The sequence below is a fragment of the Aotus nancymaae genome, unplaced genomic scaffold, assembly GCF_030222135.1.
Source record: "Aotus nancymaae isolate 86718 unplaced genomic scaffold, 86718_ANA_hifiasm-v0.15.2.pri h1tg000062l, whole genome shotgun sequence".
In the NCBI taxonomy this organism is placed as follows: Eukaryota; Metazoa; Chordata; class Mammalia; order Primates; family Aotidae; genus Aotus; species Aotus nancymaae.
In genome coordinates, this window is record NW_026988476.1 from 39366698 (window position 1) to 39381861 (window position 15164).

Consider the following 15164-nt stretch of genomic DNA (forward strand, 5'->3'; position numbering starts at 1 on the left):
TTTGTTTAAATATCAATGACAATGCAGAGATACGCTAAGTCCACATAGACACAAAAATAAAAGGAATAGTTTAATGACAGAGTAAGTGCCTATTATGTGCCAACAAGCCCTATGACAAGCAAGATATGGAGATAAATGTGACATAGTCCTTATTATTAACAATAAAAATAAAATTAATATGAGATTAATAGACTCAACGGTCACTGAAAAGATAGTGCAGTCTTAGACTCCATTAATAATCTTTCTGTACTTCAAAATGGTCAAATAAATTCTAGAATACTGTGTTTGACTTTGGAGCAACCCACTTGAAGAAGTTATAGAAAAGCTGAGGCTCTTTGAAAAGAAAAGGAATAGCAGGTGATTTTCCTGGAGATGGGTTTATTCAATGAATTCATGATCGATATTTTAAATACAAATTCAGAAGTGTTATTACATAAAACAGAAGACATGTTTGCTCTGCTTTGGCCTCTGAAGAAAAGCTAAAACAATGGAGAATAAAGCAAGAGAATATCAATTTGGCTCAACTGATGAAAAAATTGCCAAATGATTAAAACTACCAAAATATGGAAAAGGCTGTTTGGGGAGGTAATGAGGTCCCCTTTTCTAGAGGGATATAAGCACAGAAAGGATGTGTAGTTGGTTAGAATTCTGTATATAGAGAATTAAATGGACAAGTTTTAAAGGATAATTCCAAACTGAGATTCCACAGTGTATTATTACTTAAGCTAATTTCCTTGCAGTACCTAAGAAATCAAGTTTTCCTTTTGTATAAAAAAAGCCCTTCTTCCCTAAACTTTCAGACAATTGTTATAAGATGATGTCACCATCTACAACATACCTAGATGACATCTGAACAGCCACATCTGTAATAATATGGTCCTGATTCACACGATTGACAACCAAGGAGTATACATAAAACCCACAATCAGGGCTGCTAGAGACACCAAGCCAAGGGTATCAGGAACTAGAGATTTAGGTCATCAATCTCACCATGTGACGCTGATTGCTCTCCTCTGCTTAATTCCTCTGAGAACAGTCTCTCATTCAAGCAAGAACATTCTTACACGACTGTATACACTCCCTCACAACTACAACCTTACCCCTGTACACACACTTATGCAACAGACATGGATTTATTCACACGTATATAACCCAAGTCTTGGATCATTTTTAAAGTATTATAGTATCTTCAAGTTTAACTTCAATGCCTAAGTAGCTTGCTTTTGTACTAAATCTGCATATTGTATACTTGATATATTAGTCCTTTCTCATGCTACTATAACAAAATACCTGAGACTGGTAATTTATAATGACAAGACGTTTAATTGGCTCATCGTTCTGCAGGCTGTACAGGAAGAATAGTGGCTTCTGCTTCTGGGGAAGCCTCAAGAAATGTGGAATCATGGCAGAAGGCAAAGGGGAAACAGACATATCTTACATGGTCAAAGCAGGAGCAAAAGAGAGAAGGAGGAGGTGCTGCACACTTTTAAACAACCAGATCTTAGGATAACTCACACTCACTATCATGAGAACTGCACTGAGGAGATGGTGCTAACCCACTCACGAGAACTTCATCCTCATAATCCAGTCACCTTCTACTAGGCCTCACCTCCAACACTGGGGATTATGATTAGACATGAGATTTGGTGGCAACACAGATCCAAATCATATCACTTGATAATTGCTATGACAGTAGATTTTAAGTGTTCCCATCCCCCCAAAAAATGGTAAGTTATGTGAGACAAGGCATATGTTAATTAGCTCAATTTAGTCATCTTGTAATATATACATATTTCAAAACATCATGTTATGTACCATAAGTATATACAATTTTTATTTATCAAAGAAAAGAAACTACATAGAAAGTCAGGTATAAAATGTGACAGTAATCTGGGCACTGGTTTCATGATAATGGACATGAATTTAAGACTACCTTTTTACATAAATGATTTGATCTTTCAACAACAAAATATAAAAGATGATTGTTATAATCTTTTAGCAATTTGATTCCCAGAACCAGAGCATTTGGTCCAGTAAAGAAGATTACAAAACAAGATAAAAACCACTTTGAGACCGTTGGGGTTCGTGGTTTTTCCGTTAAACTCTCAGTTGTTACTGAACTTGCCCAATTTCATCCACACAGTTGATTTATGGATTATTCTCATGAAGTATTTGCCAACAAAGGAAGCTGCATTTATAGTTCCTTCTTCACAAATAACTTACTCTTCTATGTCATCTTTTCATTTCTCAATCTTAAATTTATTGCATTATAGCCAAGCTATAATAGAGCAAAATTCTTTCATCAAACACTGCTAATTTTAACTCTTATAATTCCAATTACATACTGCTTGCATACTTTTCAGTTTTGTACCACTGCAGTGAAGAAAGTAGAAGTAAAAATAAATCTGTATTTTTTTTTACTAAAACTTTACTTTTTAAAGCAGATGGAATGGGAACTAGTTTATGAAGATGCTTGAAATTATCTCAAGCCTGGAACAGGTAAATAACAAATACCTCAGAGAACTTAAGTAGATTATTTAATTACCTTAATGTGCCATTTTAGAACATTTAGGAATAGAAATTCAGAGGCAAGAAAAAAAAAAAGATTAAAACAGGCAAACTAAATTAGAGAAACAAGAAGTCAGACAAATGCTTAGCCAAAGAATAACATTATTTAAACAAACCAGATGTCAAAAAGATTAAAAAATATTTATGCTTTTATACTCTTCAATCCAGAAAGAAAATGAATTTGAGAGATGTCCAAAAAATATCTTTTCTTCTACAAGTAAATTATTTATAAAGAAAAAATTAAAACCTCTGCCGTGTCAAACACAGAATAACATACACAGATATTAACAGCGCACAAAACAGAAGCCATTTTCAATGTTTGCTAAAAGCCACTGTTACTATGGTGATGCCCCAATACAAAAAAGCAACAACTAACAACGAAAAACCCATAACAAATACAAGTTACTGGTGCTTTCCATGACTAATTCCAACTTGTCACATTGCTTGTCATCATCTAGACTCTTCAGCTGGTGCATGAATTGCCCCGGTCATCAGGCCTATAGGTGAGGATCTATGTCATGTGGGCAGTACAACTATGCTGCTCAAGACGAAAAGATAGAGAAACCCAAATGTCCCATCAGTCTGGGGATGTGTTTCAACATGGTGACATCCCTAGAGTCTCCCAAATAAAATATTTGTAGAGTTTTACCCTTCCATGGATTTTAAATACATACCTAAAAAGCTAAAATATGTGAAAGATTGATTTTTAAATGGTTGACCAAATTTCAGTAAGCCTGAAGGCTTTTATACTGTTTCTCTCCTTTTTATTGCAAGCTAATAATTGAATTAATTCAACCTCACTCCCTCTTTCTTTTTTTTACAGTTTGTGCCATTTTTTTCTGCCCTCTGACTTTCAAGCCTCAACTTTCTTAAAACATTAAAACTGCTTTCTTGAGGTCCTCCAGCTACTTCCTTCTATTAAAGATGCTTTCCCTTAGTTCTTAACCTCATGGGTACCTACCATTAGACCTGTTCACCATTCCCTCTTTCCTGAGACCCTTCCCTTCCTTAACACTTTCCTCCACCATCCTCTCTTCGTTCATGTCCATCCTTCTGTCCTCCATTCCTTCTTAAGTTCTCTCCCTCCCACTCTCTAACAAACTGAGTTTCCCCATACCTCACATTCAACACGTTCCATCACTGCTTAACGAGTAGTCCCACTTCTCTCCTAACTTTAAGCATCTCCTTCTAGCTGATATTCTTAAATCTACAGCTCTCACCACATCCAACTTCTGTTCCATATTAACCTGGCCATTTCCATTTGGGTATCTGGCCTATTTTATCTGGAGGGCAAATAAAATCCCTTTTCACTTTGTGACTCCCCAGCTCCTGACAGCCAATTACCTCATATTTAAACTCTTTTTTTAAACTGTCTGGTCTCACCTACCCAAGCCATATTTCCTCATGACACACTCTCACTTCTTAGCCTGTAGTCTAAGGTCCGACTACAGGCTTTTGCTCCTGCCTCTCCTTGCTAACATTGGTGGTACAAATAAACAAACAAGACATGAATCACTTCCCATTCCCTCTGGCAAAACTTTCTCAAATATTTTCTTGTACTTTGAGCTCTCCTTTCCCTAGCATTTACAGGCCACATCACAAAATTAGAATTTTGCAGCATCTTTTCATTTTTACCTATTATTAGGTTCATTCTACTGTGCTGGGCTTCTCTTCCTGAGTAGATTATATTTGCTCCTCGAAGGTGGAAAGAAAAATTTGTACCCCCTTTCTTAATAGCTCCAGTAGCACTCAACACACTGCTAGTCTAAGCAGGCAGGTCCTTGTAAGGTCCTTGTAGCATGTACTTTGGGGTCCACCTAAACATATTCTTCCTATACTAGCTTCTTCATATATTGTTATCCCTTTGAGCTTTATATGCTTTTTGTACATTACCTCAAATACTCTCTGGAAAGTAAATAAGGAAAAGGCAACAAGCATACATGTTGCTAGGTATAGAGCAGGTACGTTGTGAATATTAAATTTTGAAAATGATTTTTATTTCTATAAAAGAAAAGGGAAAAATTAATTGTCTATGCACCCCACACACAGGAACATGAAATTTGCCTGTTAAGTCATTCTTTTCTCAGAGAAACACAGATACATCATTATTATGTGGGCCTAAAGAGGCCCAGTGACCATCTCAGCTCACATACTCAGAATGACTGTGAACCATATTTTTCTACTCTTCTCTCAACCACTTAGATTCTGAGTTAAGAGGAAAGAGAAGTTTCCTGACTATGGAAATGTCTTGTTTTAATGGGTGGGAGGGAAATAAAAGGAGTTCATGTTGCAGTGAGCTTAGTGGTGTGATTGTAGCACTGACTGCTGGGAGTTGGAGGCACTCAACCATATTTTTGCACTGAATGAACACTTTGGAAAATCCAAATGGGCATTGTTTTACCAACCACAAAAATCACAAGAACGGCAATAGATTTCATCCAATAACCATGATATCAACAAGGCATTTTCAGATTCTAGGAATAAATTATACAATTAGAATAATAATTTTTGGGTGGGAGTCTTTCTAAGCATGTAAAACTATTGGTTAAAGCTTCACCAATTTACATAATCCTATGTACTTCCTATGTGGGATCAATAATTCCTCTCAGGAAAAAAATCCTTTAAAAACTGCCCATCTACCTTTATGCATTAAATATATTCAGATAGGCCAGGCGCAGTGGCTCATGCCTATAATCCCAGCACTTTGGGAGGCCGAGGCAGGCAGATCACGAGGTCAAGAGATCAAGACCATCCCGGCCAACATGGTGAAACCTCATCTCTACTAAAAATACAAAAATTAGCCAGATGTGTTGGCGGATGCCTGTAATCCCAGCTACTCGGGAGGCTGAGGCAGGAGAATCGCTTGAACCCAGGAGGTGGAGGTTGCAGTGAGCCAAGATCATGCCACTGCACTCCAGCCTGCAACAGAGCGAGACTACATCTCAAATATATATATTCAGATAAAATTTATTAAGTGTAAGCTTTGCGCAGTGGCAGTATCATAGCCAATGAGGTTTATCCGAGGCGCGATTATTGCTAATTGAAAATTTATTAAGTGCTTCGCTTTACTGAATTTTCTAAGTTTGAGACAAGATAAGTTTCTCATCACTCAAATGAGTTCATCTCCCTTCTCAAATTCTGTAAAAGTTCAAGAGAAGTGAATGGGGATAGATAGTGCCTGGGCCTATGTGAAAGACAGTGAGAGAATAAGAACCAGTGGGAACCAGTGCTTTCCATCATCATTTTTTTAAACTTTTAAACAAAATCAGAAAATAGCTATAATTAAGCTAACACTTTCTAACATCTTTTGACATTAATACATTTTAATACAATTCAACTGTTTTCACCACTTCTACCATTCACTCTGAAATCCTTTTAACAGAAATGAGTCTGGCTGTTTGGCTCACTCACAATTTTTTTTTTTTACCATTATTAACATTAACATGTTTTAATACAACTGTTTTCATTAATTCTATTATTCATTCCTATTATTAATCAAGAAAACATTGAACTCCCTTCTAATGAGAATAATAATTCTAGCACTTGGCTCACTCTCCCTCCACTCTTCAATCTCATTTTGTTTTACACATTTTGGCAGTCTCAATCCTTATTGCAATTTTGTTTTTACCTTCCAGTTCTCACAGTACCATGTCTAATTTACAAATTAATTTGACTTATAATCATTAAACTTATCTTTTATGTTCTAAACCCTTTATCTCTCAAAAGTGCTTTTGATCACTTTTAAGCCTGTGCTATGTCCTGTAATGTGATTTGCAGCTTTAGAGTTTGTTGATAAATGAAGGTTCTCAAACTACTGAAGTATCTTCTGCCAGCCTTCCAGGAAAAAAGTTTGCTTGGCCAGGTTTAATGTTTCTTTAAATTGCACAATTTATCTGAGCTATCTGTAAATTTTTCTTCCAAATTCTTACCTGCAAAAGCCCAGGGTAATATTTAAGGCCATTCTTAGCCTCACATTGTAAAATTGTGTTTCTTTATCTACCTTTGTCTTTAGAGTATATTTACCAGTGGTTATGTGAGGGAAGGGGAAGGGATTGGGGTTTGTTTTGTTGTTGTTGTTTGGTTGGTTGATTGGTTTTTTGTTTTGTTTGTATTTTTTTTTTTTTTTTTGGTCTGTTTTCCAAGATTGGTCAAAAGAGCTACATGACATCACGAGAAAAACATAGGTTTTAGAATGTAGCCAATCTGCATTAGAATTCCAGTTTTGCTGCCTCTTAGTTGCATGACTTAGACAACTTACTAACTGGAGCCCCATCTTCATCTCAGTGGGTTTTGTGGAAGATTAAAATATGTTCAAAGCACCTGGTCCACAGTTGAGTTTAAGCTGTATGGATGTAAGCTATTATCTGTGTGACCCTGAGCAAGTAACTTAAGTGAGATCTCTATGGCTTAATGTTTTAATGTACTAAAAAAAGATAATAAGAAATAACAGTATTTCATGGACTAGTTACAAGATTAAATATGGTTCATATAGTAGAGTGCTTAAAACCATGCCTTTCATATGGTGAGCCTGACCTGTTTTAAGCTATTATTATCACTATCTTTATTATTACTATCACAGTTAAGTAGGTATCTGTCAATATCCATGCTGAGATTGTAAGAAAAATTTCAAAACTCATCAAATGTTCTGCACAGAGTAGGTAATCAATAACCTTCTCACTGAATGACTGTCATTTCAACATGGCTTATCTGGGAAGGTGGCCTCTACTACCACAATCGTTTACATTGTTAGTCCTCTTGTTTTGGTGCATTGCTTTCTCTACTATTACATCATCTGCATAATTTATCAGCAACTTTCACACCTTTAGTATCACAGATTTGCTCATTTGTTGGCATATTATCTGCCACAAAATGTTTACAAGTTTATATAACTGTTCAATATCTGAAATTTTACATTTATCAATTTATAATTGATAAGTTATAAATTATCAATTTTATACTTTTATGATTATTATTACTGATATACTTTATCCATTGCTTTATAGGGAATCTAAAATTTATTATGCGTACTTGCCCACAGCCTTGTCAGATTTAAGAGAAAAATCCATATAAAAAGCTTAGCACAGGATCTGGTACACAATATGTAATACATTCAGCTAGTCTTATTATCAAATATGTTATATAAACTGTGTAATTTAATCCTTTAGTTAATAATCCTATGAGAAAAATTCCCCCATTTCATAGATGAAACAACTGATGCTCAGAGAAATAAGTACATAGAGATCCCAAGGTAACAATGAGAGAGAAAGGATTCAACCTACGTTGTATCTTATCCTAAAATACTTTTTCCACTACATTTGAGGGAATTTCATTTCTCCTTTCATCTTTTACATAATAGGTTTTGGTTTATCCCCATCTCCTTTTCAGCTTTTTGGTGGGGACGTTACTTCTTCAATTATTATGAGCATTCTCCCTGGGATATGTTGAAGCCTCTCAAAATTCATTTCCATCTGGAGTGATACTCTTTAAGGCTGGGGAAGGCCAAGCAAAAGACCCCAGGATGTTGTCTTTCTTAAAAGGATATTCTATTTACGACTTTAAAAAATAAAGCTTAAAATCAGATAGGCATAGTTTCAAATGCCAGTTCTACTTAGACTCATTCATAGAACTGTTGTATTTTATTCTACTTTACTCCTTACAGTAACTCTATGAAATAGGTACTTTGATTATCCCCAACATATAGCAGAATAGACTGGGGCTGAGAGAGGCTCCACAGCTCACTGCAAGGTCAGTAATCCTTTTGGGTGTTCTAGAATCAAGGAAACATCAGCCAGGTGTAGTGGGAGGTCCTGTGCTCCTTCTAGGAGCATGGCAGCTGCTCATCCCCTTTGAGCCACAATGGAAGTCCTTTGATCTGGGGTATCTGTGCCCCTCTCTGATCTGTAGCTTTTCTTTCTCAACTTTTGCTGTCATTCTTGGTTTTGTCAACCCACAAATTTTGTTCTTATCTTGGTATGTTTTAACTCAGAGATGGAGCTGCCTTGTTCAATCTCCTGTGGCCACAGGATACTCTTCTACTGTTTTGTCATTATTAGGAAACCCGACAGAAAAGAGCCACAGCCAAACGTGTGTGCTTTTGTTCAATATCATGAAAGCTCAACAGAAAAATCATCTCTATATCATTAGCATTTTATGACTTTTAAAGGAAAGAAAGATCTGAAGCAATCATGGCAAATTGTTAACATCTATTCAATATGGGTGGTAGGCACATGGTATGTTGTTATTCCCCATATTTCTCTGTGAGTCTGCAATATTCCATTAATTAAGAAAAAATAATTGTAAATTGAAAAGAGCATACCATTTTACAAAGCACAAACAAAATAAGGCTTTCCTCATAGGGTTATTACTCACAGAAGGAAAATACTTGTTATACATTGGAAAACAAGTAAATGCAGCCAAGTACTTAAATGCATAATTACCCCATAGCAGATTAGTTACTGCTGGGGTTTTCTCTCAAGATCTTAAATATACATGTATCTAGTTCTCTGATTTGGGACTTGATGGTCAAGCCTTTCAGAGGTCATTCTCTACAGTTAAAGGACTGACTATAGGATGGATGGAAAAGCATAGGGCCATGTCTGGTGTTCACCAGGACTGAATGACCATATGTCAGGAGGCCATACAGAGTGACATTTGTCACCTCAGGGAATTATAGCCACTCCCTCCCCCAGGCTAAGAAGCATGTTTATCAGTCTCCTGAGAGGGATTTCTTGTCTCAAGAGTGACTCACTTTAACCAAGCTTACAAGACTGATAAATAAAATCAGAGTGTCAGCATATTGTTCTACAATGAGAAATCTGTCACAGAGATGGTATACTAAATTCCTATATGGAAACCTACATTGAAAATCAAATTATAAACACAAGTTTGCATGACTAGCTCAGCATGAGAAAAAAGAAACTGTTAGCTACCTCACCTAAATATCAAGCTATAGTAGCCCAAAGCATTCATCTCCATATGGGAAAGATCTGCCAATAGGAACAAAACACAAAAAACTCCATGGACCAAAACTCTCCTATAGCTAATGCCTAATGGACACTACCAAATTTTGCCCGAGACTCTTATATTTCTATGCTTTAATAGCCATCACACTCTTCTTTGAATTGAGACTTTCTTTCATTAAATGTACTGGTAAACTCAATAACATAACAGGTCTTATAGGCCACATGTCACCTACAGAAACAACTCTACCAATTGTCTGTCTTACAGCTTATGAAAGATTCTAGGTAGTAACTTAGATTGAGTCACAGAAGAATAAGATCTTTATAAAGGCCCACGATGTAATTCATGAAGTTGTTTACCACTGCAGCCTAAGACAGTGCCAGTCACTTAGTAGACATTCAATAAATATTCCTTATGGCAATGAAGAAAATCCTCACTTAAAAAAAATTGTTCAGTACAAGCTTAAAGCCCACACATGTAATCATTCTGTAAATACAATCATTCAGGACCTGGGAACCTTATCCTATGTATATTCTTCCACATTCAGCTTGAGTTGCTTAGAGAAAACCCCTCAAATGCCATTCATCAACCACTAGCTAACGTCACTACATCCATCACCAAGCACTACAAAAAAGGTTCATTTTCATATTATTCCCATGTATACTACTAATCAAATGGGTACCAAAATGATCTAAACATCAATTCTTGAGAAAGAAGAGATTTTATCGTCTTCCCATGACAATTAGCATACCAACTACTCTTTGTGGGAGAGAAGTAAGTTTGTAAACATTGCTAAGATCTGTATTTATGGAAACATATGGCACCTTGCTATTAAAATGGGCCAACAAAGAAAGTTTTTGATGAAGTCAGAAAGTTCTAGAAGACATGCATTCCACTGTCCTTAGGTAAGACCTACCCCAGTATGTACATATTATGTGTGTTTTACTCACCGCATACTGGAACTTTTCATTATATTCACGGTCATTGGCTTTCACTATCCGTTCCACTTCTAAAGAGAGATCAATCAGGTATGAAATTAAATTGTAGGCCCACAGAAACATATAACTCATCAAAATAACATCACTTAGGTTGCTTTGTTGTCAAGGTTGCAAGAATTCTTTCCTTTCAAATTTGAAGGGCATTGGCTTTTTCCAGTGTACATGTTGGAACATGTGTTGGAAAGTCCCAAAATGGAAATCTACAATGTTTCTCATTGTCCTTCTAATGCCAATCATAAAGCAAAACATTATGTGTCTCCAATTTCTACATCCCTTTAGCTCTGCAAAGACCCTTTCTCTTAACTTCAAGTGGTTCCTAAGAAAAGGAGCTGACAAAGTCAAATGCATACTGGAAAAGAATGTTTTGCGGGGTTTTTTGCTACAAAGTCACAAAATTTAACACAGCCAAATAAAACCATACAGAAGTGGCCTGTGAGGTCACTGACCTTATGGTCATAGAACCAAAGGTGATATTTATAAGCAGCCCAGGCATATTAAGAGGAATGACACATAATCAGAAGACTAAGACCTGCCCTTAGCTGGAAGTGACCAAAGAATAAAATCTCTTCTGAAAGCAAATGCAAACACCAGTACAAATAACAGTACGAGAAGTACAATAAGCCCAAAGATTATTACAGTATAGACTAAAAATTTGCAGAGGGCAAGAAAAGACAGTGACCCAGAAACAGCAGCAGAACATGTTTTGTAGTAAGGGTAGTGAACTCTTGCTCCATGTTTACTGAAGAGTTATTTCCAGAGTTGACCAAAGGTTTAGGATGGAATGATTAAAACTGTGGGAAAAGAGTCAGCAAGGTAACCACCAGATGTCAATGCTGAACTCTCAGGGCGAGTGACTTGACCATCTCACCATTAGATTCCCTTAATCCCACAGTTCTCCAACTGGGTAGATGATAGGTGGTAAAAGGTATAGGGATTGCAGTAAGAGTCTGAGTTTAGAGAAGGCACTGACAAACAGAGAGATAAAAGAGACTGGATGGTGGAAAGTAACTTGGAGACATGTGGGGATGGAGGAGGGAAGAGCAAAAGGAAAGTGTAAAGAGCTAGAAGCAGAAGGGAGATGAGGAAAATGAGGGAGATGAAGAAGGAGAGAAGGAAGGAATGTATTTTAGCACCCACTCCTTGCATGCCAGGTACCATGAATTGTAAGAACAAATTTTTTCCAAAAGTCCAAGCAGAATCTGTCTTTGTAGCCCTGGTGGTTCAACTCCCAAGACTGAAGATCACTTCTAAGGACTGCTCCTGACAAATGATATCCTGTCTTTGGTTATGACTGGGTTTCTACCATTTGTAGAGTGTTTTGTCTGTCCAGTAACGACCTGCATGGTTTCCTTCTTGCCTCTCTAATAAAGACAGTTCCCTGTGATGGTTCCTGTTTTCTAGTCCAGCTCAACAAATTGCTGATAAAAACAACTAATTGCTCCTAACCTATAACTCTGAAATCCAGAACCCACCAGGAAGCAACCTGTCAACCAACCACTCACCTGAAGGAAACACCTCAAATCTTGACCTAAAAGCATCATCCTCTCTTTCTTGCTCATACCCCAACAAAGAATTAAAACATCAAAGCTCAGCCAGGCACGTGGGCTAACACCAGTAATCCCAGCACTTTGGGAGGCCAAGGCGATCACGAGGTCAGGAGTTCGAGACCAGCCTGGTCAACATGGCAAAACCCCATCGCTACTAAAAAATAAAAAAAAAAAACACAAAACTTAGCCGGGCGTGGTGGTGGGTGCCTGTAATCCCAGCTACTCAGGAGGCTGAGGCAGGAGAGTTGCTTGAACCTGGGAGGTGGAGGTTGCAGTGAGCTGAGATTGTGCCATTGCACTCCAGCCTGGGTGACAAGAGCAAGACTCTGTGTCAAATAATAAAATAAAATGAAATAAAATAAAACATCCAAGCCCAAAGTGGTACTTTGAAGGGTGAGGAAATCTAAATGCTTAAAAAACTAGATTATTTATTTATATACCACCACCATAACCCAGAAGTAGTAAAATTGCTGACAGGAAAGCAAAAAATATTATTGGGAGGGTAGGAGCCAGGGCTCTTTCTGCATGGCAAACTGTTAACCTGGATCACAGGCATGCTGCATGTAATTTGTAGATTAAAGCAGCAAAACAAAAGTCAGATATATTCACTGGCTTTAGCTTAGTTCGTATACTTTCAGTATGAAGCACATTCAAGAGTGCAATTCTATAGTTCTGTACCTAATTTTACCCACTCCAAACACCAGAATTTTGACTCTGTAAGCCACACAGAAACCATCATGTCCAGCATCTCCATGTAGCCACACTCCACAAGGACAGGGACTAGCCTGTTCCCAAAGCAGTCAAGTAATTTCTATGGTAGGTCAGTTTGGATCCCCTTTCAGGAATCCAAATTGCTCTTGTCCCACAAAACCTAATGAGAGCCAGGATGCCCACTTTTTGCTTCTAAATCCTTCTTATTAAGTCTTATTCTTTGCTTCTGTCCTTCTAATAATTATCATCTTTCTGAACCAAGTCTTCTTGGATTAATTCTGGCAGAAAATTTAGCATCCATTCATTAAGTTCTGCAAAATACTGGATTTGGTTCTAAGACAGTTTTCTGTCTTTAACCTGACCATACTACACCTAAATTATCTTTGCAGGAATTGACTTTCTTCTGTGTGCTGCCACAGTGTATAAGGGAACAGAAAGAACTTTTGGCAGTAAGTCACATCCTGCAAAAAAGAGGAATCTGAAAACAAATTCCCCATAACTATAACTATTCCCATTGAGAATGGCTCAGAGGTTCAATGACCCAATGCCTGATATTTGATAGGCGTCATGGGATCCTTCCATATGTAAGAGTAATGAAAGGAAACTAGTCACCAAGGGGTCGATGACATACCAGTGTAAGTTCACACCTGCACAATTATCACTGAATTTCTCCAGTTCCAAAAGTGAGTAAGGCAACATATAAGGATGTATAAAATACAGTAAGTGCGCGTGTTTAAAGTGGACTAAGAGAGCTAAAAGAGCTTCTGGTTTAAGATGTCAAGTTGAGTATGGCTTTTTTCTCCCTTCTTTCTCAGCTCCCACTGAAATGACACAAAACATTTTTTTAAGAACAAAAACAAACAGTACTGGAAAACAAGGGTAGTGGATAGCAGAGGTTCATAAATTTTGAAGAATGCCTAGAGAATAAAATAGAAGGCAGATGAGATGATTTTGACTGGGAGAAAAAAGATAGGAATAACTCTAGCCAAAAGAATTAGAAGAGTGATCTTCCCAATGGAGCCCAGAGCAGCTCTAAATCCAGAGTCAGCGAGGCCCTATAGCTCAGGGGTTAGAGCACTGGTCTTGTAAATCCAAAGTCAGTAAATATGAAGATTGAGAGTATGTTACAGACAGGGTGACAGGCCCAGGTGATGCCTATTATCTTGGCAAAATAATTGATAGTTTACCCTTTCATTCTCAAAAGTGTCTCTATTTGATTATATAAATTACCACCTCAGAGTAATTAAAAAATAACTAAACCATTTGGGATCTCCCACACCACCTTCTTTGCCCACAAAGAGGGTAGGCAACACATCAGGGGAGGAAACCAAGGGTGGGTACTCAGGCCTGAGAGGGAAGAGCTCTGCCCCCTCTATAGCAGCTACAGCCGACTTGGCCCCTAGGAAAGCCTGCCTGACTGAGGCCACTGTGGGATTTGCCAGACTGCCTGACTAACCCACAGAAAAGCCTCTGTCAGCAGGCTTCTCCCTCCTGCTCAAAGGAGAGGCCTGGCAGAGAAAAAGACCCTGGCAATGGCACTAATCTATCTAGTCCTTTATTTGTAAATACAAACCAGTAATAGTAAGTCACCAGACAGCTGAGAAAAACCAAGAGCACAAAAAATGAGGGAATCAACAAGAAGAAAGAATCCTGAATACAGGTAGAAAAAGGGGATTGGTGTTTCTTTTTAATTCTCATTAGTGCCTTGAAGATATATATACATAGAGATTTTTTTTATATTGTGCCACTGCATACCACTCTGTTACCCAGGCTGGTATGCAGTGGCACAATTGTAGCTCACTGCAGTCTCAAACCACTGGGTTCAAACAGTCATCTCACCACAACCTCTTGAATAGCTGGGACTACAAGCATGAGCCACCAAACCCAACACCTCAAAGATATTTAAAAAGACATGGCATCCATGAAACAAAAACAAGCTAATTTAAACAAAGAAAACAGAGAACAAGAAAAGGTTCCTAGAAATTAAAAATATTTACTGGACACACTAGAGAGTAGAGTGGACAAGATGGAAGATCAGATTAGATGAATCTCATAAAATCCATATCAAAATGACAAAGAGGAGGAAAACGTGAAGAGAAAACTTAGGATAAGCGAACACAGACAATGAATAGGAGAAAATAATCAAGTAAATAGAAGAAAAGTGCCCTGTACCAGAGTAAGACATAACTCTTCAAAGTGAAAGGCCACCAAGTACTAATCGGGATGAATGAAAATGAACCCACAAACTTTCATAAAATTTTGAGCTCCAAGGACAAGGAGAAAACCCCCAAAACTTCCAAAAGAAAAGGAATGGTTAGCCTGAAACACAAGAATCAGACCAACATGACATTTCTCACTAGCAATAAGGATGCTAGGAGAC

At 37.5% G+C, this 15164-nt stretch overlaps 1 protein-coding gene and 1 non-coding gene across 17 annotated transcripts in view; one reads left to right on the forward strand and one right to left on the reverse strand.

The window, feature by feature from the left end:
- Positions 1 to 15164, reverse strand: part of ATP8B4 (ATPase phospholipid transporting 8B4 (putative)) — a 397582-nt gene that overhangs the window by 347604 nt on the left and 34814 nt on the right. For 15 of the 16 annotated variants that reach the window (XR_001105656.2, XR_001105657.2, XM_012442214.3 and 12 more), the window contains one exon: positions 10479 to 10537. The exons of the other annotated variant lie outside the window; for it this stretch is intronic. Coding sequence is in view for 13 of the 15 variants with exons in the window: in XM_012442214.3 (XP_012297637.1) it covers positions 10479 to 10537 (59 nt within the window). In the remaining 2 variants the exon portion in view is untranslated. The remainder of the gene's footprint in view (positions 1 to 10478; positions 10538 to 15164) is intronic. 16 annotated transcript variants of the gene reach the window in all.
- Positions 5548 to 5687, forward strand: LOC135270511 (U4 spliceosomal RNA). The gene has a single exon (XR_010338673.1). It is a non-coding gene; the product is annotated as a U4 spliceosomal RNA (small nuclear RNA).